The following is a 27,870-nucleotide window of genomic DNA, read 5'->3' as shown; positions in this document are numbered from 1 at the left end:
CTATACAGATGGTGATTTGACCTGTAAAGATCCAGTCACAATAGTTCTTCAGCAACCCATGCTTGTCGTAACAGGAAACAATGCTTGTCATAAGAGGTGATTAACGGGATCGGGTGGTCAGGCTCGCTGACTTGATTGATGCATGTCATTGTATCCCAATTGTGTTGATTGATGCTCATGATATCAATCACTGGATTGTCGGGTCCAGACTCGATTTTTTTATATACCGCAATCATATGGCTGGAATATATTGCTGAGTGTGCGAATGTGTGTTTGTCTCTGTGTATTGTCCGAGGGATACACCTGGTAAACTCAGATTAGGTCTGAAATATTGCTCAGTGTGACCTTAAACAATAAACAAAGAAGGTGATGCTCCCCAATATAAGGCAACATACAGAAGGCGATGCTCCCCAATATAAGGCAACATACAGAAGGTGATGCTCCCCAATATAAGGCAACATACAGAAGGCGATGCTCCCCAATATAAGGCACCATACAGAAGGCAATGCTCCTCTAAATAAGGCACCATACAGAAGGCGATGCTCCTCTATATAAGTCATCATAAAGAAGGCGATGCTCCTCTAAATAAGGCCCCATACAGAAGGCGATGCTCCTCTATATAAAGCACCAGACAGAACGCGATGCTCCTCTATATAAGGCACCATACAGAAGGTGATGCAGACCCATAAAATAGGATGTACCCTTAAATAAAGAGGCGATTCTTCTCTATGTATTAGGGGAAGACTTGTTATGACAAACCACTCAGAATGTGCATATGACCATGTTTGTTTGTTTAATGCCGCACTCGGCAATATTCCAGCTATATGATGGTGGTCTGTAAAATTATCAAGTCTGGACCAGACAATCCAGATATTGACATCATGAGCATCGATCCACGCAATTGAGATATGATTACATGCATCAAGCAAGTCAGCGAGCCTGACCTCCCAATCCTGTTGGTTGCCTCTTACAACAAGCATAGTTGCTTTTAACAGCAAGCATGGGTGCAGATCCCCACATATGACCATGATTACTTCAGTCAAACAATTCCTTCCACAATCTACACTGAATGTGATTGACTACACTAATTCACTAATAAAAAAGGCACCATACAGCTATTTCAGTTACATCACAGCGTATCATCTTGATCCTGACTTAAACACAAACTACAGATGATATAATGGTCGAGTCGGATCTACAGATGATATTACGTTCAAATCACTAAACGAGTCTGACTACCCAAAGTGTCAAAACAAGAGCCTACTGTCAAAACAAGCTGAGCCCACTCTACACTCAGACGATCACTTGAATCAGATCTAAGTTCTCATTGCCGCTAAACAAAGATCCAAGGACATCCCATTACGGGTCATGTCAGAACGACCTTTCGCGAACTTTGGCTGACCACTAAAACAACCAACAAGAAGCTGACATCACCCAATTAGAAAGCAGCTTTCTCGAGTTTACGGCACTCGTTTCAACCTGGCAACTTCCATTTCAGACTACGCTTGAAAAATATATTGACACAGTTCTCGATTAAAATTTTGAAAACTAAACAAACGAACATTCCGGAATGTCTAATATATCATTGCGATTGAATGTCGGTGCTTCCCACATACCTTGCAACGCCTCCTTTGTTCGAATGTTTATCCCACGGAAGCAAGAGATAGACAATACTTTTGACGGAATCAGTAGTATGGGCCGTAACTGTCGTTCAGAATACCCCTTGTTAACGTTTTCAAGGGTGCATGATTAGAAAACACATTCCGACTGCCACTTTCATGATCTTATAAGAGACATTTTGATTGGTCAGAATGTCTCTTATAAGATCATGAAAGTGGCAGTCAGATGAAAAGTTGCGGCAGCGAGAACTTAGATATGATTTTAATGAGATGGAATCTCAAGATTCCAGAGACCAGAACAAAACAAGGAGGTAGATCCTTTTCTGTTGCTGCCCCTACCCTATGGAACTCTCCCACACTCCACAATTTACACCTCCACCTTTTTTTTCTAACAACACTACAGAGCAGCTGTGAAGTTGGAAGCCAGGTGCTTCGTAAATTATTACTATTATCATTATCATTATTATTATTCACAGTGATTCTGGGATCTAAGGTTGATTATGAACCATTACTGAACAAAAAACATCATGAACTGTCACATGTAGAATTACAATCACTTGAACAATCACTTGAACAATCACGTGAACAATCACTTTAAACAATCATATTGGCTGTCACATGGCACCATCTCGTCCGTCAGACGACACGGGCCAGTAATTAGCTGGTCCCATTATTGGGGGAAAGTAGCATTACAAAGTACAATTTGATACTTGTTCTTGTTAACAGAAAACGGCTACTTATGATATTCTCACACTCTATATTACACTTTTCATAATACAGAACAATAGAGTGACTTTGCCACTTTTAGAAAACAAAACAAAATAATTCCTAGTTGATGTTCACCAGGCCCAGCAAATGCTTCTGACTGTGTGACTGTAGGGGTATTAGTGCTGAAGTCAAGAAGTCTGAGTGATGTCACAAGTACACACTATGGAGTGATACTGCACAAGTACACACTATGGCTGAGTGACATCACACAGAAGCACACACTATAGAATGACATCAAACAAGTACACACTATGGCTGAGTGACATCACACAGAAGCACACACTATAGAATGACATCACAAAAGTACACACTATGGCTGAGTGACGTCACACAGAAGCACACACTATAGAATGACATCACACAAGTACACACTATGGAGTGATACTGCACAAGTACACACTATGGCTGAGTGACGTCACACAGAAGCAGACACTATAGAATGACATCACACAAGTACACACTATGGAGTGATACTGCACAAGTACACACTATGGCTGAGTGACATCACACAGAAGCACACACTATAGAATGACATCACACAAGTACACACTATGGCTGAGTGACGTCACACAGAAGCACACTATAGAATGACATCACACAAGTACACACTATGGAGTGATACTGCACAAGTACACACTATGGCTGAGTGACGTCACACAGAAGCAGACACTATAGAATGACATCACACAAGTACACACTATAGAATGACATCACACAAGTACACACTATGGAGTGATACTGCACGAGTACATACTATGGCTGAGTGACGTCACACAGAAGCACACACTATAGAATGACATCACACAAGTACACACAATGGAGTGATACTGCACAAGTACACACTATGGCTGAGTGACATCACACAGCAGCACACACTATAGAATGACATCACACAAGTACACACTATGGCTGAGTGACGTCACACAGAAGCACACTTTATGGAATGACACAGTGAGTGAGTGAATATGGTTTTACGCCGCTTTTAGCAATATTCCAGCAATATCACGACAATATCATGGGCTTCACACATTGTACCCATGTCGGGAATCGAACCCGGGTCTTCGGCGTGACGAGCGAACGCTTTAACCACTAGGCTACCCGACCGCCCCGGAATGACACACTATGGCTGAGTGATGCCACACAAATACACAAACTATGGCTGAGTGATGTCACACAAGTACACACTATGGTTGAGTGACGTGTACACACCATGGCTGAGGGACGTCACATAAGTACACACTATGGCTGAGTGATGCCACACAATACACACACTATGGCTGAGTGACATCACCCAAGTACACACTACGGCTGAGCGACGTCACACAAAAGTACACACTACTGCTGAGTGACGTCACACAAGTACACACTATGGCTGAGTGACATCGCACACGTACACGCTATGGCTGGGTGATGTCACACAAGTACACACTATGGCTGAGTGATGTCACACAAGTACACACTATGGCTGAGTGATGTCACACAAGTACACACTATGGCTGAGTGACGTCGCACACGTACACACTATGGCTGAGTGACGTCACACAAGTACACACTATGGCTGAGTGACATCATACAAGCACACGCTATGCCTGGGTGATGTCACACAAGTACACGCTATGCCTGGGTGACGTCACACATGTACACACTATGGCTGAGTGACATCATACAAGCACACGCTATGCCTGGGTGATGTCACACAAGTACACGCTATGCCTGAGTGATGTCACACAAGTACACACTATGCCTGGGTGATGTCACACAAGTACACACTATGGCTGAGTGACATCATACAAGCACACGCTATGCCTGGGTGATGTCACACAAGTACACGCTATGCCTGAGTGATGTCACACATGTACACACTATGGCTGAGTGACATCATACATGCACACACTATGGCTGGGTGATGTCACACAAGTACACACTATGGCTGGGTGATGTCACACATGTAAACGCTATGGCTGGGTGATGTCACACAAGTACACACTATGGCTGGGTGACATCACACAAGCACACGCTATGGCTGGGTGATGTCACACAAGTACACACTATGGCTGAGTGACATCACACACGTACACGCTATGGCTGGGTGATGTCAAACAAGTACACACTATGGCTGAGTGACATCACACAAGTACACACTATGGCTGAGTGATGTCACACAAGTACACACTATGGCTGAGTGACATCGCACACGTACACGCTATGGCTGGGTGATGTCAAACAAGTACACACTATGGCTGGGTGATGTCACACATGTAAACGCTATGGCTGGGTGATGTCACACAAGTACACACTTTGGCTGGATGACATCACACAAGTACACACTTTGGTTGAGTGACGTGTACACACCATGGCTGAGGGACGTCACATAAGTACACACTATGGCTGAGTGATGCCACACAATACACACACTATGGCTGAGTGACGTCACCCAAGTACACACTACGGCTGAGCGACGTCACACAAAAGTACACACTACTGCTGAGTGACGTCACACAAGTACACACTATGGCTGAGTGACATCGCACACGTACACGCTATGGCTGGGTGATGTCACACAAGTACACACTATGGCTGAGTGATGTCACACAAGTACACACTATGGCTGAGTGATGTCACACAAGTACACACTATGGCTGAGTGACGTCGCACACGTACACACTATGGCTGAGTGACGTCACACAAGTACACACTATGGCTGAGTGACATCATACAAGCACACGCTATGCCTGGGTGATGTCACACAAGTACACGCTATGCCTGGGTGACGTCACACATGTACACACTATGGCTGAGTGACATCATACAAGCACATGCTATGCCTGGGTGATGTCACACAAGTACACGCTATGCCGGAGTGATGTCACACAAGTACACACTATACCTGGGTGATGTCACACAAGTACACACTATGGCTGAGTGACATCATACAAGCACACGCTATGCCTGGGTGATGTCACACAAGTACACGCTATGCCTGAGTGATGTCACACATGTACACACTATGGCTGAGTGACATCATACATGCACACACTATGGCTGGGTGATGTCACACAAGTACACACTATGGCTGGGTGATGTCACACATGTAAACGCTATGGCTGGGTGATGTCACACAAGTACACACTATGGCTGAGTGACATCACACAAGTACACACTATGGCTGGGTGATGTCACACAAGTACACACTATGGCTGAGTGATGTCACACAAGTACACACTATGGCTGAGTGACGTCACACAAGTACACACTATGGCTGAGTGATGTCACACAAGTACACACTATGGCTGAGTGACATCGCACACGTACACGCTATGGCTGGGTGATGTCAAACAAGTACACACTATGGCTGGGTGATGTCACACATGTAAACGCTATGGCTGGGTGATGTCACACAAGTACACACTTTGGCTGGATGACATCACACAAGTACACACTTTGGTTGAGTGACGTGTACACACCATGGCTGAGGGACGTCACATAAGTACACACTATGGCTGAGTGATGCCACACAATACACACACTATGGCTGAGTGACGTCACCCAAGTACACACTACGGCTGAGCGACGTCACACAAAAGTACACACTACTGCTGAGTGATGTCACACAAGTACACACTATGGCTGAGTGACATCGCACACGTACACGCTATGGCTGGGTGATGTCACACAAGTACACACTATGGCTGAGTGATGTCACACAAGTACACACTATGGCTGAGTGATGTCACACAAGTACACACTATGGCTGAGTGACGTCGGACACGTACACACTATGGCTGAGTGACGTCACACAAGTACACACTATGGCTGAGTGACATCATACAAGCACACGCTATGCCTGGGTGATGTCACACAAGTACATGCTATGCCTGGGTGACGTCACACATGTACACACTATGGCTGAGTGACATCATACAAGCACACGCTATGCCTGGGTGATGTCACACAAGTACACGCTATGCCTGAGTGATGTCACACAAGTACACACTATGCCTGGGTGATGTCACACAAGTACACACTATGGCTGAGTGACATCATACAAGCACACGCTATGCCTGGGTGATGTCACACAAGTACACGCTATGCCTGAGTGATGTTACACATGTACACACTATGGCTGAGTGACATCATACAAGCACACACTATGGCTGGGTGATGTCACACAAGTACACACTATGGCTGGGTGATGTCACACATGTAAACGCTATGGCTGGGTGATGTCACACAAGTACACACTATGGCTGGGTGACATCACACAAGCACACGCTATGGCTGGGTGATGTCACACAAGTACACACTATGGCTGAGTGACATCACACACATACACGCTATGGCTGGGTGATGTCACACAAGTACACACTATGGCTGAGTGATGTCACACAAGTACACACTATGGCTGAGTGACATCACACAAGTACACACTATGGCTGAGTGATGTCACACAAGTACACACTATGGCTGAGTGACATCGCACACATACACGCTATGGCTGGGTGATGTCAAACAAGTACACACTATGGCTGGGTGATGTCACACATGTAAACGCTATGGCTGGGTGATGTCACACAAGTACACACTTTGGCTGGATGACATCACACAAGTACACACTATGGCTAAGTGATGTCACACAAGTACACACTATGGCTGAGTGATGTCACACAAGTACACACTATGGCTGAGTGACATCATACAAGCACACGCTATGCCTGGGTGATGTCACACAAGTACACACTATGGCTGGGTGATGTCACACATGTAAACGCTATGGCAGGGTGATGTCACACAAGTACACACTATGGCTGGGTGACATCACACAAGCACACACTATGGCTGGGTGATGTCACACATGTAAACGCTATGGCTGGGTGATGTCACACAAGTACACACTATGGCTGGGTGACATCACACAAGTACACACTATGGCTGAGTGATGTCACACAAGTACACACTATGGCTGAGTGATGTCACACAAGAACACACTACAGCTGAGTGACATCGCACAGAAGCACACACTATAGAATGATGTCACACAAGTACACACTATGGCTGAGTGATGTCACACAATTACACACTATGGCTGAGTTACATCGCACACGTACACACTATGGCTGAGTGATGTCACACAAGTACACACTATGGCTGAGTGACATCATACAAGCACACACTATGGCTGGGTGATGTCACACAAGTACACACTATGGCTGAGTGATGTCACACAAGTACACACTATGGCTGAGCAATGTCACACAAGCACACAATATAGCTGAGTGACATCACACAAGTACACACTATGGCTGAGTGACATCACACAAGTACACATTATGGCTGAGTGACGTCACAGAAGTACACAATATGGCTGTGGTTCCACACACCGTTAACAGCAACCGCCCTTCTTTGAGCCGGAGCTGCCAGTCTCATACAGATCCACTGTGTCCTTGACCTGTCGGGTTCTGTCTGCGTCACTAATTGGTAGTCGGTACTGAAATATACACTCAAACAGCTCCTTCACATTATGTCCGTTCAAGCTGGAAGTTTCAAAGTAGGGGGCTCTCGGCAGTTTGGATATATCCAGGTGTTCGTTAAGCTCCTTGGCTAACTTCACTCCTTCTTCAATGGTAACCGCACGAGATGTGGGTGTGACCTGGTCTAGCTTGGTTCCCACGACAACCCTGAGGCAGTCTTCATGTGCAGCAGAGAGTAAGGGGTTAAATCTTGCCCTGAAGAATTAAAAGTCATGTGACAACAAAGATTCAAGTAAGTTGTCATGTTACACCAGAGGTTCAAGTAAGTTGTTATGTGACAGAGGTTAAAGTAAGTTGTCATGTGACAGAGGTTCAAGTAAGTTGTCATGTGACAGAGGTTCAAGAAAGGTGTCATGTGACAGAGGTTCAAGTAACCTGTCATGTGACAGAGGTTCAAGTAACCTGTCATGTGACAGAGGTTCAAGAAAGGTGTCATGTGACAGAGGTTCAAGTAACCTGTCATGTGACAGAGGTTCAAGTAACCTGTCATGTGACAGAGGTTCAAGTAACTTATCATGTGACAGAGGTTCAAGTAACTTGTCATGTGACAGAGGTTCAAGCTAATTGTCATGTGACAGAGGTTAAAGTAACTTGTTATGTGACAGAGGTTCAAGTAACTTGTTATGTGACAGAGGTTCAAGTAACTTGTCATGTGACAGAGGTTCAAGTAACTTGTTATGTGACAGAGGTTCAAGTAACTTGTTATATGACAGAGGTTCAAGTAACTTGTCATGTGACAGAGGTTCAAGTAATTTGTTATGTGACAGAGGTTCAAGTAACTTGTTATGTGACAGTGGTTCAAGTAAGTTGTCATGTGACAGAGGTTCAAGTAACTTGTGATGTGACAGAGGTTCAAGTAACTTGTTATGTGACAGTGGTTCAAGTAACCTGTCCTGTGACAGAGGTTCAAGAAAGCTGTCATGTGACAGAGGTTCAAGTAACTTGTCATGTATTACCAGAGAGATTCAAATGACTTGTCACTGGATATATCATAGGCCAGGATGGCAACGCCAGCGTTGCGGCAGTAAAAGTTTGAGAGGCCGGTGTAGCGCTCGTCGCCTGCCGTGTCCTGGAACAACAAACAAAGCCATTAATGATACCATGGCAACAGTCATTACAAACTTTTAACGGTTGATCTTACAAACAAGTTAAGAAAGTGTTAGCCACATATAGAAAAACAACACCCATGCAAGTTACAAGCCAGTGATGACGTCAGAATGCCAGCAAATGGTGTTATAACTTTTTATTGTTGATTTATTATATTACAGTTGCGCATTTTTTACATAAATGACAATCTGACAAGGACTTGTTGAAATATCATAATTCTTTTCTTAAATATAACATTTTCCAGCAAACATTATCATGGATTTTTACAGGATTATTCTTTTGTCATATCCGAGTAAAACACTTTCTTTTCAAATATTAAGTCAGTATAAGATTGAAATGTTTACAACCTGCTTCACAGATTGACCATCTAAGCAGGGATTCCAATTGTGGAAAGTGTTGATTCTTGGTAATTTGAGACAATGTGTCCTTGTTCTACAATCCAACCATTAATTAGGTGCTGCCTGGGGCACACCAGTAACCTACGTGCTCACGGCTTTCACCAAAGTGTAAAATATCTGAGAGCTGCATCACTTCGGGCTTTCTTCCCACATTAAGGCGACATCCCGTGATATAACTGGAATACAGTCCAAAGCAGCATTAAACCCAACTCACTTACTATAACTTACTCCAGATAATACATATCAGTGATTTTTTACACCAAAGGCTGCAAACAGGTCAATGACTTGGACCTAAGAAATGTAATAAGTCAATGGCTAAAGTCAATAAGTCTAAAGCTAAATCAGTACTTTTAAAAAATCGGGCATAGCTTCTGCGCACAGTGCAAGTGTTGTGATAGAAAATGTGTGATCATCAGATGTCCGAAAACCTGTGATCCGATGATATTTGTATTGTGTCATGAACAATAGTAAAGGCATATATGATGCTGAAAGCTCTGATCGAAAACAGGACAATATGTGTACTGTACAATATCTCATTTGACATGAAACTTTATGAGAGCATTTCATTAGTCATTAAAATCCATACTGTAAGTGGGAATAATCCTTACTATTTACTTTCTAATCATGAAATTATGACACGCGTGACCCCATGCTTAGCATTTCTATCGGTCAAAAGTCTGACAACTTAAACAAACCATCGGTCAAATAGAAATTTTATCGGTCTATGACCGGTGACCAACAGCCATTTGAAACCCTTGTTATATGTCTTATGCTTCTGGCTATTGATCTTGTACACTCTGACCATTGACTAAAGAGTATTTAAAAAGAATAACAAACGCTGTTTAGAATGGGTTGTAATAAAATGGCTAGTCTTTGTCATAGAATGCTTATGCAGGTTGACTTAACTGGGTTGTATGTTGTGCATGTCAAGTTGATTCGAATCTAAAACCAGGGAATCTCCCTTGTACTCAATCACATGTTGAGTCTGACATATTAAAGTGTCATTGATGTCCTACACCTGTCTTGGTCATTGATGTCTTACATGGTGTCAGAAGTAAACTGGAAGTGGAACAATTAAGCCCACCTCCTGGACTGAGTTTGAAGGGCAATTTGGCAGAAAACTGGAGAAGATTTAAGCAGCAATTTAGGATTTATCTGGTTGCACGTGGTACTGCTGAGAAGGATGAAGGAGAGCAGGCAAATACTTTGCTTCATGAGCTTGGAACTGATGAATATTTACAACACTTTCAGATGGACAAATGCAGGTGATGGAACAAAATTAGAGCCAATTTATGAGAAATTTGAAGCTTACTGTAACCCAAGAAGAAATGTTGCCCATGAGAGACATTTGTTCAACACCAGAAATCATGGTCCCAATGAATCTATAGACAATTATGTTACTGATCTCAGAAATAAAGCAAAGACAGATCGCATTGTTTGTGGAATTGTCAGTGATCAAGTTAGGGCAAGACTGTTGTGTGACTTGGACTTAACATTAGATAAGACGATAGACGTCTGTAGGGCCGCAGAAGCAAGTGCATCACAGTTGAAGGAGTTAGCAGGAGAAACAGAAAAACAAATTCATGAAATATCGCAAAGAATCCAAGGAAAAAAAGCAGCACCAAAATCCTCATAAAAATAAAGAAAACACAAATTCAAGGACATGTATGAAGAGAGGGAAAGAAACACAAAGGAAAGGACTGTTATTTTTGTGGAAGAAAACACAGAAAAGGAAATTGTATTGCGTATGGTGAAACATGTGGAAATTGTGGCAAGAAGAATCACTTGGCACATGTTTGTTGTTTCAATCAACAGGATACAAGGAAGAAAAAGTTCACATGCTGGAAAATGACATGACAGATTATGAATTTGAAGATTCTGATGGAAGCAAAGAAGAAACTTTCTTCATAGATGCACTGACAAACGGAAAAGACAGAAAAAAAGACTGGAAAATTGATGTTGAAGTTTGTGGAAACCAAGCTTCACTGAAACCGGATACTGGAGCTGAATGTAACGTCATGTCAAAGGAATTTTACAAATTGCCTGGAGGAAGAATGCTTACCAGATCAATGGCAAAGTTAGTGTCATATTCCGGTCACAAGCTGGAACCGATGGGTAAAGCACATATTGTTGTCGAATACAAGAAGAAGATGTTTCCTGTGGAGTTTGTCGTTGTCGACAGAGACTAACAGCCACTACTAGAACTTTCTTCATGCATGGAAACGAACTTTAACAAGCCGATGTTCACAGTTGAAAAAGAAGAGAAAGCTGATACATTACAGATACTCAGCGAGTTCGAGTCTACATTCAAGGGGCTTGGGAAGATCAAGGGCATCAAACATCACGTCAACGAGGACGAGTCTGTAACGCCAGTAGTTCAGCCACCTCCAGGATCAGGTGAAGGCTGAATTGAACAGAATGGAGAAAGCCGGCATAATAACAAGGGTAACAAAACCAACAAAGTGGGTCAGCCCAATTGTCGTTGTAGAAAAACCAAACAAGAAAAAAGTAAGGATCTACCTTGATCTTCACAGCTTGAATCAAGCTATACTTCGTGAACATTTCCCGATGAAGACGGTAGAGGAAGTGGCAGCTAACTTGAAGGAAGCAGCGGTATTCACGAAGCTGGACACAGCATCTGGATTTTACCAGATAGAACTGGATGAAGAAAGTACCTGGCTCACCACCTTTAATACACCCGTTGCAGGCATCAATTTGAACGATTACCCTTTGGGATTAGCAGTGCTCCAGAGATTTTTCATAGAACATTGACACATATGTATCACAGAGATGCCAGCTCCAGAGAATAAACAAGATCTACAAAGATTCATGGGAATGGTCAATTATTTGGGAAAATTCATACCAAACCTCTCATCAATTAACAAGCCTCTTTGACAGCTCTTGGAGAAGAATGTTGCCTGGGAGTGGACAGAAAGACAGCAGAAGTATTTCGACAACCTGACAACAGTGATCTTAAATTCACCAACATTGAAATACTACAATGTCAGCTCTCCAATCAAGCTTTCAGTGGATGCATCATCACATGGAGTTGGAGCATGTATCACTCGAGATGAACAGCCTGTATCATATGCTTCCAGATCACTCAACCCTGCGGAACGGAAGTACGCGCAAATTGAGAAGGAGATGGTAGCTATGGTCCGAAATGAGATTGGAAACAGAAAATGACAGTTCTCTACAAAAAATAAAGGAGTATGTTCTTCATGGATGGCCTGATGCTCCTAACAAGGTGGATTGGGACATTAAGCCATACTGGAATACTCGGGAATTGATTTCATTCCAAGATGGACTCATGTTGAAAGGTGAATGCATCATCGTACCTACAAGTATGCACAGAGAAATGTTGAGAAAAATTCCTGTTTGCGGCGTGCACGTGATGTACTCTACTGGCCAAGCACATGTTCATAGATCAGAGATTTAGTATCAAGCTGGCGTGGTGGGTGTTGTCACTAAAGGAATCATTAACAACGAGAGCCGTTGATTCAGCATGACAAACCTGACAGACTGTGGCAAGATGTTGGATCAGATATATTTGAACTGGGAAGAGAACACTACATCATTGTGGTTGATTATTACTCAAAGTATTTTGAGGTCTCCAAACAACATGACATGAAGGCTGTTACTACAATCAACGTCCTGAAAAAACATTTTGCAAGGCATGAGATTCCAGAATCTGTAATGACAGACAATGGACCACAGTATGCAAATTATGAGTTTCATGATTTCGCAAGAGAATATGGATTTGAACACAAGACGTCGTCTCCTCACTGCCCTCAAAGAAACAGGTTGGCAGAGCGAACCGTACAAACTGTGAAAAGATTGTTCAAGAAAGCAAAGGACGACGGTCAGGATCCACATCTTGCATTGTTGGATCTCTGAAATACCCCTTTCGATGGGTCATCAAACTATAACAGTTATTCCAACTAAACCAAGCCTCCTGAAACCAAGATTCAATCACAGCCATATCAGGAGTCTCCTGAAACCAGGATTCGATCAAAGCCATGTCGGGAGTCTCCTGAAATCAGGATTCAATCACAGCCATGTCAAGAGTCTCCTGAAACCAGGATTCAATCACAGCCATGTAAGGTGTCTCCTGAAACCAGGATTCAATCACAGCCATGTAAGGAGTCTCCTGAAACCAGGATTCGATCAAAGCCATGTCGGGAGTCTCCTGAAATCAGGATTCAATCACAGCCATGTCAAGAGTCTCCTGAAACCAGGATTCAATCACAGCCATATCAGGAGTCTCCTGAAACCAGGATTCAATCACAGCCATGTCTGGAGACTCCTGAAACCAGGATTCAATCACAGCCATGTAAGGAGTCTCCTGAAACCAGGATTCGATCAAAGCCATGTCGGGAGTCTCCTGAAATCAGGATTCAATCACAGCCATGTCAAGAGTCTCCTGAAACCAGGATTCAATCACAGCCATGTCGGGAGTCTCCTGAAACCAGGATTCAATCACAGCCATGTCGAGAGTCTCCTGAAACCAGGATTCAATCACAGCCATATCAGGAGTCTCCTGAAACCAGGATTCAATCACAGCCATGTCTGGAGTCTCCTGAAACCAGGATTCAATCACAGCCATGTCGGGAGTCTCCTGAAACCAGGATTCAATCACAGCCATGTAAGGTGTCTCCTGAAACCAGGATTCAATCACAGCCATGTAAGGTGTCTCCTGAAACCAGGATTCGATCACAGCCATGTCTAGAGTGTCCTGAAACCAGGATTCAATCACAGCCATGTAAGGAGTCTCCTGAAACCAGGATTCAATCACAGCCATGTCAAGAGTCTCCTGAAACCAGGATTCAATCACAGCCATGTCGGGAGTCTCCTGAAACCAGGATTCAATCACAGCCATGTAAGGTGTCGCCTGAAATCAGGATTCAATCACAGCCATGTCGAGAGTCTCCTGAAACCAGGATTCAATCAAAGCCATGTCGAGAGTCTCCTGAAACCAGGATTCAATCACAGCCATGTCGGGAGTCTCCTGAAATCAGGATTCAATCACAGCCATGTCAAGAGTCTCCTGAAACCAGGATTCAATCACAGCCATGTCGAGTGTCTCCTGAAACCAGGATTCAATCACAGCCATGTCGAGAGTCTCCTGAAACCAGGATTCAATCACAGCCATGTAAGGAGTCTCCTGAAACCAGGATTCAATCACAGCCATGTCGAGAGTCTCCTGAAACCAGGATTCGATCACAGCCATGTCGGGAGTCTCCTGAAACCAGGATTCAATCACAGCCATGTCGAGAGTCTCCTGAAACCAGGATTCAATCACAGCCATGTCGAGAGTCTCCTGAAACCAGGATTCAATCACAGCCATGTCGAGAGTCTCCTGAAACCAGGATTCAATCACAGCCATGTCTGGAGTCTCCTGAAACCAGGATTCAATCACAGCCATGTCGAGAGTCTCCTGAAACCAGGATTCAATCACAGCCATGTCTGGAGTCTCCTGAAACCAGGATTCAATCACAGCCATGTCGAGAGTCTCCTGAAACCAGGATTCAATCACAGCCATGTCGAGTGTCTCCTGAAACCAGGATTCAATCACAGCCATGTCGAGAGTCTCCTGAAACCAGGATTCAATCACAGCCATGTAAGGAGTCTCCTGAAACCAGGATTCAATCACAGCCATGTAAGGAGTCTCCTGAAACCAGGATTCGATCACAGCCATGTCGGGAGTGTCCTGAAACCAGGATTCAATCACAGCCATGTAAGGAGTCTCCTGAAACCAGGATTCAATCACAGCCATGTCTGGAGTCTCCTGAAACCAGGATTCAATCACAGCCATATCAGGAGTCTCCTGAAACCAGGATTCAATCACAGCCATGTCTGGAGACTCCTGAAACCAGGATTCAATCACAGCCATGTAAGGAGTCTCCTGAAACCAGGATTCGATCAAAGCCATGTCGGGAGTCTCCTGAAATCAGGATTCAATCACAGCCATGTCAAGAGTCTCCTGAAACCAGGATTCAATCACAGCCATGTCGGGAGTCTCCTGAAACCAGGATTCAATCACAGCCATGTCGAGAGTCTCCTGAAACCAGGATTCAATCACAGCCATATCAGGAGTCTCCTGAAACCAGGATTCAATCACAGCCATGTCTGGAGTCTCCTGAAACCAGGATTCAATCACAGCCATGTCGGGAGTCTCCTGAAACCAGGATTCAATCACAGCCATGTAAGGTGTCTCCTGAAACCAGGATTCAATCACAGCCATGTAAGGTGTCTCCTGAAACCAGGATTCGATCACAGCCATGTCTAGAGTGTCCTGAAACCAGGATTCAATCACAGCCATGTAAGGAGTCTCCTGAAACCAGGATTCAATCACAGCCATGTCAAGAGTCTCCTGAAACCAGGATTCAATCACAGCCATGTCGGGAGTCTCCTGAAACCAGGATTCAATCACAGCCATGTAAGGTGTCGCCTGAAATCAGGATTCAATCACAGCCATGTCGAGAGTCTCCTGAAACCAGGATTCAATCAAAGCCATGTCGAGAGTCTCCTGAAACCAGGATTCAATCACAGCCATGTCGGGAGTCTCCTGAAATCAGGATTCAATCACAGCCATGTCAAGAGTCTCCTGAAACCAGGATTCAATCACAGCCATGTCGAGTGTCTCCTGAAACCAGGATTCAATCACAGCCATGTCGAGAGTCTCCTGAAACCAGGATTCAATCACAGCCATGTAAGGAGTCTCCTGAAACCAGGATTCAATCACAGCCATGTCGAGAGTCTCCTGAAACCAGGATTCGATCACAGCCATGTCGGGAGTCTCCTGAAACCAGGATTCAATCACAGCCATGTCGAGAGTCTCCTGAAACCAGGATTCAATCACAGCCATGTCGAGAGTCTCCTGAAACCAGGATTCAATCACAGCCATGTCGAGAGTCTCCTGAAACCAGGATTCAATCACAGCCATGTCTGGAGTCTCCTGAAACCAGGATTCAATCACAGCCATGTCGAGAGTCTCCTGAAACCAGGATTCAATCACAGCCATGTCTGGAGTCTCCTGAAACCAGGATTCAATCACAGCCATGTCGAGAGTCTCCTGAAACCAGGATTCAATCACAGCCATGTCGAGTGTCTCCTGAAACCAGGATTCAATCACAGCCATGTCGAGAGTCTCCTGAAACCAGGATTCAATCACAGCCATGTAAGGAGTCTCCTGAAACCAGGATTCAATCACAGCCATGTAAGGAGTCTCCTGAAACCAGGATTCGATCACAGCCATGTCGGGAGTGTCCTGAAACCAGGATTCAATCACAGCCATGTAAGGAGTCTCCTGAAACCAGGATTCGATCACTTCAACAAGGTGATGTAGTACAACTGAGAAAGGAAGGTAAATGGATACCAGGAACTGTAGTCAAACCAAGCAAAGTGCAACGTTCATACATTGCTGAAAGTAGTGGAAGATTCTTCAGGAGATACCGGAGAGATCTCCTGAAAACAAATAAAACTAACCCTCTGAAATAGTGTTTTGACAACAATGAAAGAAGCCATACTCCCATGGAATCTCCCATAACATCAGACAACACAACACTGTTCCAACGGCCAGTGAAGTCACCACTGTCATCAACTACACCGTCATCATCAGAGTCAACGTCATGTCAGCAGTCGTATGATAAAGCCACCAGCCAGATACTCAGATTGACTTTAACCCCCTGGATGCCAGAGGGACATATATGTCCCTCCTCTACAGCCCACACAAATACACTTTACAGTTTTGAACAAGGTGGGAAATTCCCTGTTCTGTGATATCACCCACCGACATTTTAGGCCAAGCCAAAGTACTGAACATGACCTATAAAAATTAGGTACATCGTAAATGTCGCCATTTTTTACACATTACTAAATCACTACTCACGGCCTTATTTACAGCATGTTTTGACATTTAAATTTCGGATATTTACTCAGAGACATGAATTTCAAAAATAGCATATTAGTGATCATGGGTATCTGTCTTTTATGAAATCACCAATGATCATTCCAAAACGTCTCCAATAACCCTAGAATCGTTTAGAATGTTTTGGAAAAAACGAAAACACGAACGCCAAAGTGAACTTTCCGCCATTTTGGATAGTGTTTACAAAATCACGTTTCAGGTACACCGGTTATGAGACGCCTGTAACATCACGTATATTTCAAACTTATCTGCGATACCTACATCCTTGAATTCCTCATACATTTTAGAATCAAATGACCAGTGGTCTTTGTCACCAATACAAAGTGGCTAGATGAAATGAAGCAAAATAAGTTAGGTGTGAAAACGAACGCTGTGCACGAAAAACTGCACATGGCTGAAATGTAAACAAAGCAAAATTCAGATTTTACACAGTGTAGCATATTCTCCTATTTTGAGCTATCCATTCGCCTATTCGTTCAAGATATTGGCTCAACATTTTCAGAATATGCATGGGAAGAGAATCGTAGGAAGAATTAGGGAATTTCAAATAGATACATTGCAATGATTTGATATTTTCAACATAAGTTGCGAAAGTTACCATTCTGGTTGACGCCATGACTGACGCAAAATCATGCACAACGACAATGGTATTTATGGGAATTTCTGACTATTTCCGTTTGTTTCAATGAAAATTATGACAACAAATAACAGTACATAGATTGTCAGAATGTTTCTGATTACTTACATGTCACATTTATGTTTATACGATCCCTGAATCAACGAAAGTCCCCTCGTACAATCCTGCATACTGTTGAAAGTGTACACGCCATTTTGTAAAAGTGGGTCACAGGTAGTGATGTCATTCGTCAACATTGTTGTGCATATTTGGTAATTTCTTTGAGGTGAAGGTCCTTGAATGAGAGTGCACACGATCAATGTATCATGCTGTTTACAGTTTCAGTTATGGTGTATATTTTGCATGTCTATTATACATTTGTTCACACAATTAATTTCGCTTTGGATATTTGTCAATGTTCAAAATGAAATCATACGTACATAAAAGCCACAACATGTATGAACAAACCTTTGATAATCTCCTGTTTGTTTGAACATTGTTTACATAACAATGTGATAGGTTTATAGTGTCAACTACGATATTTCTTTCCTTTGGACAAGTGTTACAAGATGAAGTCTAAATGTAACTGCAGCATGTATGTATTTCTTGGGATGTGTGATAAGTCAATATTATAAGAAAATATAACATAATCATGAACAAATATATGTCCAATATTGAATATAATTTTGGTTGTTTTGAAATATTGTTTTGGGAATTTCATTACGTAAATTGATGCCAAACAGCTGCGTGTCTTGTCCAATTAAGATACACAATAAACTGTCTAATTGTTTACATATTCAAGACATTATTTACTTGGTGAGAGCAGTCATTTCATGTTGTGTCGAAAAAGCGTCAAATTCCGTTCCCCACATCAAAATTTTCCACACCATGAACGAAAATTAGGGGAGATATAAATTAATCAAAATACCAGTGTCGTCTTTTTCGTACGTAATCAAAGACATGAAACCAGCCATGACGTCAAAAGGAATCGTGTTAGTTTTAGGGTATTTCATTACATTTGATAATAAGGCTTGTGCTCCATTAATAATGATGCAACATTAGTCAAATTACACTTACACAATCAGGAGAATGTTGGAATCTGAGGACTAAGTTATAGGTTAGATCAGGCCATCCATTTCTCTATTACCTCCTTTTTATGAAGTACGATTTCATCATTTCTTATGGGTATATTTTATAACTAAAAGTGTACAGTTTCAATATCGATATTTGTGTTGGAATAGTTTGGTTCCTCCTGAACAAAACACCACGGAGAAATTTACTGTTTTTCAACGCAGAATAAATTCTCGGACAACACTCAGCAGTGTGTTTTTTTAAAAACCGGTTTGATATCTACAGTTAAATTTACACTATCAAATAAGAAATTTAATATTCCCCACCTCTGCGTAATTTTATAGCCAGAGGTAGATCCAGTGCCGCGTGAGCGCAATTCTCGCACAACCTTCACTTTTCCGATCTTAGGAAAATGTGCGTCAGAAAAAAAGCTCGGCATCCAGAGGGTTAAAGTGTTTTAAAGTTCAAGTTTGAATAATGATCAGTGATTATAGTCCAGTGTTGTGATGGACAATTGATAACGTGTTTGCAGTAAACACCTAATACCAGAGAAGAGACTTTAATTTGAAGTAAAATAGAGATAAGTGATAGAGATTTTATCATGGACTCTAAAGCTAGCTGCATGCAGTTACATTTATAACATTCAGGAACATTTATAAGAAAGTTTAAATGTTGAATTAACTATCTTAAGAAGAGAGGTGTCATAGAATGCTTATGCAGGTTGACTTAACTGGGTTGTATGTTGTGCATGTCAAGTTGATTGGAATATAAAAACCACCTGGAGTTATCTCCCTTGTACTCAAGCACACGTTGAGTCGGACATATTTCCCCACAAGTTGAAACATTTTGTTTGAAAATTTATCAATAGTTGTTTCAGGTGAATTTGAAATAGATGAGAAGAGATTGTTAACATGGTTAGGTTTGGGCAGAATTAGTGATTTAAGAATGTTATTCATACCAAATGGTGTGAGGTGTGTTATTGACCATATTTACATTAGCGTTCATTGCTTGAGTTGTATATTGTACATGTTCAAGAAAGAAGACTATCCTCAATATTACAAAAGGCTCATCTGTCGTGTCCAAATTTAATTTCAGACAGAGGTTTATTTTCAATTCATTCTCATCAATATGAACTTTGTCTTATCTGGGTTTACTTTTAAGCCTGAAAAATACAGAGAATGTCAATGCATGGCATCATTCAGAGCCATCAAGTGAACAGCTTGTGCCATCTGCATATTGTGTCAGAAGACACTCAATGTCACCATTTTTATTCCCTTTGTCATTGTTTCATTTGTCATTCTTTATCTGTCATTTTTCGGCTTGTCATTATTTTGCTTGTCATTGTTTAATTGTCAACATTTTCTTTGTCATTCTTTTGTTTGCTAATGGGAAACATGGCATTCCTGAATCTGTGTGGCCACTGCCCAGTTAGTGACAGGGTTAAGAAAAGATTCAACAGAAACTGTTGTGAGTGGATCTACATACACAATTATATATTCCACTTTTAGCAATATTCCAGCAATATCACAGAGGCGGAATCAAACCGGGGTCTTTGGAGTGACGAGCAAACGTTTTAACCACGAGGCTACCCCACTGCCACTCCACTGCTTTCAATCATTGCATCTACTGATAAATAACCAAACACCTGTCATGTTACTAAACTGTCCCGCACCTGGCTGCAGTTCTACAGTACAGATGAAACTACAGATGCCCCTTGCAGCACAATTCATTTTCACCTTCAAGACATTCCTGAGGCTGGAGCCCCACATGGATTGGCTTAGCTTCATTAATCCGTGTTGTATACAAGTCTGTCTGCCTGTGGAACCCCACATGGATTGGCTTAGCTTCATTAATCTGTGTTGTATACATGTCTGTCTGTCTGTGGAACCCCACATGGATTGGTTTAGCTTCATTAATCCTTGTTGTATACAAGTCTGTCTGTCTGTCTGTGGAACCCCACATGGATTGGCTTAGCTTCATTTATCTGTGTTGTATACATGTCTGTCTGTCTGTGGAACCCCACATGGATTGGCTTAGCTTCATTAATCTGTGTTGTATACATGTCTGTCTGTGGAGCCCCACATGGATTGGCTTAGCTTCATTAATCCGTGTTGTATACAAGTCTGTCTGTCTGTGGAGCCCCACATGGATTGGCTTAGCTTCATTAATCCTTGTTGTATACATGTCTGTCTGTCTGTCTGTCTGTGGAGCCCCACATGGATTGGCTTAGCTTCATTAATCCTTGTTGTATACAAGTCTGTCTGTCTGTGGAGCCCCACATGGATTGGCTTAACTTCATTAATCCTTGTTGTATACAAGTCTGTCTGTCTGTGGAACCCCACATGGATTGGCTTAGCTTCATTAATCCTTGTTGTATACATGTCTGTCTGTCTGTGGAACCCCACATGGATTGGCTTAACTTCATAAATCCTTGTTGTATACAAGTCTGTCTGTCTGTGGAACCCCACATGGATTGGCTTAGCTTCATTAATCCGTGTTGTATACAAGTCTGTCTGTCTGTGAACCCCACATGGATTCATTATTTTGCTTGTCATTGTTTAATTGTCAACATTTTCTTTGTCATTCTTTTGTTTGCTAATGGGAAACATGGCATTCCTGAATCTGTGTGGCCACTGCCCAGTTAGTGACAGGGTTAAAAAAAGATTCAACAGAAACTGTTGTGAGTGGATCTACATACACAATTATATATTCCACTTTTAGCAATATTCCAGCAATATCACAGAGGCGGAATCAAACCGGGGTCTTTGGAGTGACGAGCAAACGTTTTAACCACGAGGCTACCCCACTGCCACTCCACTGCTTTCAATCATTGCATCTACTGATAAATAACCAAACACCTGTCATGTTACTAAACTGTCCCGCACCTGGCTGCAGTTCTACAGTACAGATGAAACTACAGATGCCCCTTGCAGCACAATTCATTTTCACCTTCAAGACATTCCTGAGGCTGGAGCCCCACATGGATTGGCTTAGCTTCATTAATCCGTGTTGTATACAAGTCTGTCTGCCTGTGGAACCCCACATGGATTGGCTTAGCTTCATTAATCTGTGTTGTATACATGTCTGTCTGTCTGTGGAACCCCACATGGATTGGTTTAGCTTCATTAATCCTTGTTGTATACAAGTCTGTCTGTCTGTCTGTGGAACCCCACATGGATTGGCTTAGCTTCATTTATCTGTGTTGTATACATGTCTGTCTGTCTGTGGAACCCCACATGGATTGGCTTAGCTTCATTAATCTGTGTTGTATACATGTCTGTCTGTGGAGCCCCACATGGATTGGCTTAGCTTCATTAATCCGTGTTGTATACAAGTCTGTCTGTCTGTGGAGCCCCACATGGATTGGCTTAGCTTCATTAATCCTTGTTGTATACATGTCTGTCTGTCTGTCTGTCTGTGGAGCCCCACATGGATTGGCTTAGCTTCATTAATCCTTGTTGTATACAAGTCTGTCTGTCTGTGGAACCCCACATGGATTGGCTTAGCTTCATTAATCCTTGTTGTATACATGTCTGTCTGTCTGTGGAACCCCACATGGATTGGCTTAACTTCATAAATCCTTGTTGTATACAAGTCTGTCTGTCTGTGGAACCCCACATGGATTGGCTTAGCTTCATTAATCCGTGTTGTATACAAGTCTGTCTGTCTGTGGAACCCCACATGGATTGGCTTAGCTTCATTAATCCTTGTTGTATACAAGTCTGTCTGTCTGTGAACCCCACATGGATTCATTATTTTGCTTGTCATTGTTTAATTGTCAACATTTTCTTTGTCATTCTTTTGTTTGCTAATGGGAAACATGGCATTCCTGAATCTGTGTGGCCACTGCCCAGTTAGTGACAGGGTTAAAAAAAGATTCAACAGAATCTGTTGTGAGTGGATCTACATACACAATTATATATTCCACTTTTAGCAATATTCCAGCAATATCACAGAGGCGGAATCAAACCGGGGTCTTTGGAGTGACGAGCAAATGTTTTAACCACGAGGCTACCCCACTGCCACTCCACTGCTTTCAATCATTGCATCTACTGATAAATAACCAAACACCTGTCATGTTACTAAACTGTCCCGCACCTGGCTGCAGTTCTACAGTACAGATGAAACTACAGATGCCCCTTGCAGCACAATTCATTTTCACCTTCAAGACATTCCTGAGGCTGGAGCCCCACATGGATTGGCTTAGCTTCATTAATCCGTGTTGTATACAAGTCTGTCTGCCTGTGGAACCCCACATGGATTGGCTTAGCTTCATTAATCTGTGTTGTATACATGTCTGTCTGTCTGTGGAACCCCACATGGATTGGCTTAGCTTCATTAATCCTTGTTGTATACATGTCTGTCTGTCTGTCTGTGGAACCCCACATGGATTGGCTTAGCTTCATTTATCTGTGTTGTATACATGTCTGTCTGTCTGTGGAACCCCACATGGATTGGCTTAGCTTCATTAATCTGTGTTGTATACATGTCTGTCTGTGGAGCCCCACATGGATTGGCTTAGCTTCATTAATCCGTGTTGTATACAAGTCTGTCTGTCTGTGGAACCCCACATGGATTGGCTTAGCTTCATTAATCCTTGTTGTATACATGTCTGTGTGTCTGTCTGTCTGTGGAGCCCCACATGGATTGGCTTAGCTTCATTAATCTGTGTTGTATACAAGTCTGTCTGTCTGTGGAACCCCACATGGATTGGCTTAGCTTCATTAATCCTTGTTGTATACATGTCTGTCTGTCTGTCTGTCTGTGGAGCCCCACATGGATTGGCTTAGCTTCATTAATCCTTGTTGTATACATGTCTGTCTGTCTGTCTGTGGAGCCCCACATGGATTGGCTTAGCTTCATTAATCCTTGTTGTATACAAGTCTGTCTGTCTGTGGAGCCCCACATGGATTGGCTTAGCTTCATTAATCAGTGTTTTATACATGTCTGTCTGTGGAGTCCCACATGGATTGGCTTAGCTTCATTAATCCTTGTTGTATACATGTCTGTCTGTCTGTGGAACCCCACATGGATTGGCTTAGCTTCATTAATCCTTGTTGTATACAAGTCTGTCTGTCTGTGGAACCCCACATGGATTGGCTTAGCTTCATTAATCCTTGTTGTATACATGTCTGTCTGTCTGTGGAACCCCACATGGATTGGCTTAACTTCATTAATCCTTGTTGTATACAAGTCTGTCTGTCTGTGGAACCCCACATGGATTGGCTTAGCTTCATTAATCCTTGTTGTATACAAGTCTGTCTGTCTGTGAACCCCACATGGATTGGCTTAGCTTCATTAATCCTTGTTGTATACGTGTCTGTTTGTTTGTGGTTTGTTGAATGCAGAACTCAGCAATATTCCAGCTACTGTAAATCTGGAAATTAATGCATCTCCAAATTTATACGACTGCTGACCCCTAGCCAAAAATGTGACTCAATATCAATGTGACTCCACCCACCCCATCCCCAGTGGAATGATTCATATCCTTACCTTAACCCAATCAAACAGCAAATAGCAGCGCTTATTAGCGCTGAGCAGAGCACTTCTGTAAAATCAATAAACAGTGTTTTCCTAAACACAACACACAGTTTATATGTTTAACTCTATTGACTGGCATTAAGGAAGTTCAAAGGCAATAAAATAATTGAACCAACAACAGTTCACTGATTGGTATGCTGAGAAGGTGTCACCGAGCTTGACACGAATGGGTAGAACTATTGACCCCAGCAGTGATAACTCACCCCATGCCCATTGTGTAATTGCTATTCTTTGAATGACATTGTTATATACTTGTTACAACTACTGCTTTGTGTTAATAATAACATTGGTATTTCCGCTATCCAATGTGTGCAGTGAGGCCGTCTTATTGTTGATAGTCATTTTGGAGACATAAATGTGAAGTTAATTAATGCGAGCAAAGACCATTCACATATTTCGCATTTAATTCACACTCGCGTTAATTTCAAGATTTACAGTATGTGATGACAACATGTCAATAACTGAGCCTGGACCAGACAATCTAGTGTTGACATCATGAGCATTGTTGGTGTGTCCATGTACGTACCCACACAGCAACATTGTAGGGGCCCCACTGTTTCAGGAAGAAGGCAGCTCCGATTGTCTGTCAACAACATGTTTAAAATTAGGCTATTTAGGGGGCTAAGTGGGATCTGGGCAAAGAATTCTTTAAACATTATTAGCTATGTGAGATGGGGGTATTGGGGATCAGAAGGTCTGAAACTTGTCATTCTGAAAGAAACCAATTTGTGCAGGTCAAGAACACAAAACTGTTAACAGCATCTCAATGATAAGTATAACCACAACCTGACATCAACTTGACATGCCTGCCGGAAGTGCCACTGTTTTATTAATCATTGTATGTAGGAATCTCTCAAACAATACTGTTATACACACATATAATAACACACAATCTCATTAAAATCAGATCTTAGTTCTCACTACTGCTAAACAAAAGATCTGAGGAATCCCATAACATGTCATGTCAGACCAACCTTGCGCAAACTTTGACCGACTAATGGAACGACTGACAAGAAGCCGACAATCAGAAGGCAGCTTTCTCGTGCTTTACGGCACTAATTTCAAATTGGCGACTACGCTTCGAAACATATTTGACAAATTCTCAATTAAAATTTGAAAACTGAAAAAAAGAACATTCTGGAACTGCTAATAGATGGTCTAAATTGTATGGATTCAGTCGATAAGCCTGTAACTATCGTTCCGAAGTTTTCTTTGTTAAAGTTTTCGAGGTTGCATGATTAGAAAACACATTCAAACCGTCACTTTCATGATCTGGTAAGCGACGCTCTGATTGGTTGGATGAAAGGTCGTTCTGACGTGACCCATAATGGGATGCCCTCAGATCTTGGTTCAGAGGTAGCGAGAATTAAGATCTGATTTTAATGAGATTGAATAACTCACAACACATAACACGCAACACATTGTACACACTACAAGTAACTACACATTCCACACTGCACACAACACATCACACAAGACTTCTACAACATCTGTGAAGGCCAAGTCTGGTGTCCCAAGGCCGTAGTCAACCTGTCGTGATCTTGCTGGAAGATCGCTTAAAGTGGCATAAAACCATACTCACTCACTCATCAGTAAGAAAACATTTCATGGTATATATACCGGTTCCTGGGTTTTGAATTTTCCCTCAATGTATCGACAGATGAGTGAAGTTTTCCCCACAGCAAAGTCGCCCATGATGATGACCTTCAGGTCTCTGAAAGGTCAGAAGGGAAAAATGGGTTAAAGGTGAAGGTCACTCCTTGATAAGGCAGTCTTCACAAAGTCCACAAGCCAGTGGACGTGACAAAACAGTCACATCAGACTCAGGGCTTTTCAAAATCCACTTGCCCAAAGGCAATGAACAAAAAAATAAACACTTGCACTGGTTGAATTCTTAGTTGCCTGAAACTTTTCATTAAATAAAGTAAACAACATTTTTGACATTCTTTCATGGCTGCTTAAGGGGCGAACTCTCTCATATCGGTACCCGGTAGGATGTAATGATCATGTGACTGAAAACATTCCAAAATTCCAGCATTTAATGTTGAGTGCCTCAACAGTTTACAGAATACCCCTGTGTTTTGTTGAATTATATAATCTTAAAATTATGAGGGGTGGGGTGGATAAGAGAAGTTAAATCGTCTGTTCATATCACAGGGCCACGTATAGCCATACTATACTGACTGTACTGATTACATTAAGATTACATCTTTTTTTAATGTAATATACGGCTATACGTGGCCCTGTGGTTCATATAACAAATTTTCATGAAGAAAATGATTTAAACCGGACATGAAATATTACAAACCAGGTATTTTAAGTTAGGTGACTGAATGTTATTCAATAATAACATTTATCGTGTGATGTCACGGTGTGTTTAAAGGAAAATAATGGGTACCAAAATGATGGTTAACGAACTAGGTGGGTAGGGTACCCAAGTAGGGGCAGGTAATCAGGTAGTAAATTTGGACTTTTTCCAGCCTTAAAGTGGACTCTCTAACCAGCTGTTAATAGCTGATCACAACTAGCACTACAAGCTCAACTACTTCATAGGATACTAGTCTTGACACTGTTTGTTTGTCTGTTGTTTAACGCGACACTCAGCAATATTCTAGCTACATGACGGTCTGTACATAATCGAGTCTGGACAAGAATAATCCAGTGACTGACATTGTAAGCATCGATCCACGCTACTAGCTCAGTGACTCAAGGTTTGTTTGGTCACTGGCATGTTGTTCCACACGCACCTTGTGTAAAAGCCATGTGTGTCTGAATCATCGGCCTCAATATAGAACGCAGATTGAAGCAAATCTACCAAAATTTAATCTATCTAACGGTCGACGTTTGGAAGGAAAAGATTACCACAGAGAATTTCAACTTACGCTTTTTTCTTGTTGGCCATCTCTTACAGGTGTCTGATGACAACTGTCATATCGTGAACACGGTAAACAATGCGATGTCAACAAACAGGATGACTGCCACCCTCCGGAAACGACCCGAGACTGTACAGGAAGTGGCCTCAAGGGAGAATTCCGTGTGTTGGGGAGACATCATTGTAGCAACGAATTCAGTAAATCGGCAGACTGGACTGTAGGACTATGATTATAATATATTATAGCTAAACGACATTCATACGTCATTCTACCAACATTAGCAATATTGATCATGCTTGCATTACAAATTGGATATCTTATTTTTTGTATTTGTTTTGGCATAATTATTGCAACTGAATGTTAATTAATGTTTACTAGAAAAACTCGATTAGCAGCGAAGTTGCTAAGCTGGGCCCCGT

The 27,870-nt window shown here is 42.2% G+C and overlaps 1 protein-coding gene across 1 annotated transcript; it reads right to left on the bottom strand.

The window, feature by feature from the left end:
• Positions 1 to 183: 183 nt before the first annotated feature.
• Positions 184 to 27,573, bottom strand: LOC139470953 (ras-related protein Rab-20-like). Its single transcript, XM_071253278.1, has 5 exons — positions 27,461 to 27,573; positions 26,199 to 26,292; positions 25,105 to 25,161; positions 8,872 to 8,984; positions 184 to 8,110 (listed from the first exon to the last, which is right to left on the bottom strand). The coding sequence occupies exons 1-5, from the start codon at positions 27,478 to 27,480 to the stop codon at positions 7,768 to 7,770; spliced, it is 627 nt and encodes a 208-aa protein (XP_071109379.1). The 5' UTR covers positions 27,481 to 27,573; the 3' UTR covers positions 184 to 7,767.
• Positions 27,574 to 27,870: the final 297 nt, after the last annotated feature.

Source organism: Haliotis cracherodii, unplaced genomic scaffold (assembly GCF_022045235.1).
Source record: "Haliotis cracherodii isolate W230 unplaced genomic scaffold, xgHalCrac1.p SCAF_1, whole genome shotgun sequence".
Lineage (NCBI taxonomy): Eukaryota > Metazoa > Mollusca > Gastropoda > Lepetellida > Haliotidae > Haliotis > Haliotis cracherodii.
The sequence above is the reverse complement of the archived record's forward strand: the minus strand, read 5'-3'. Positions and strand labels throughout refer to the sequence as shown.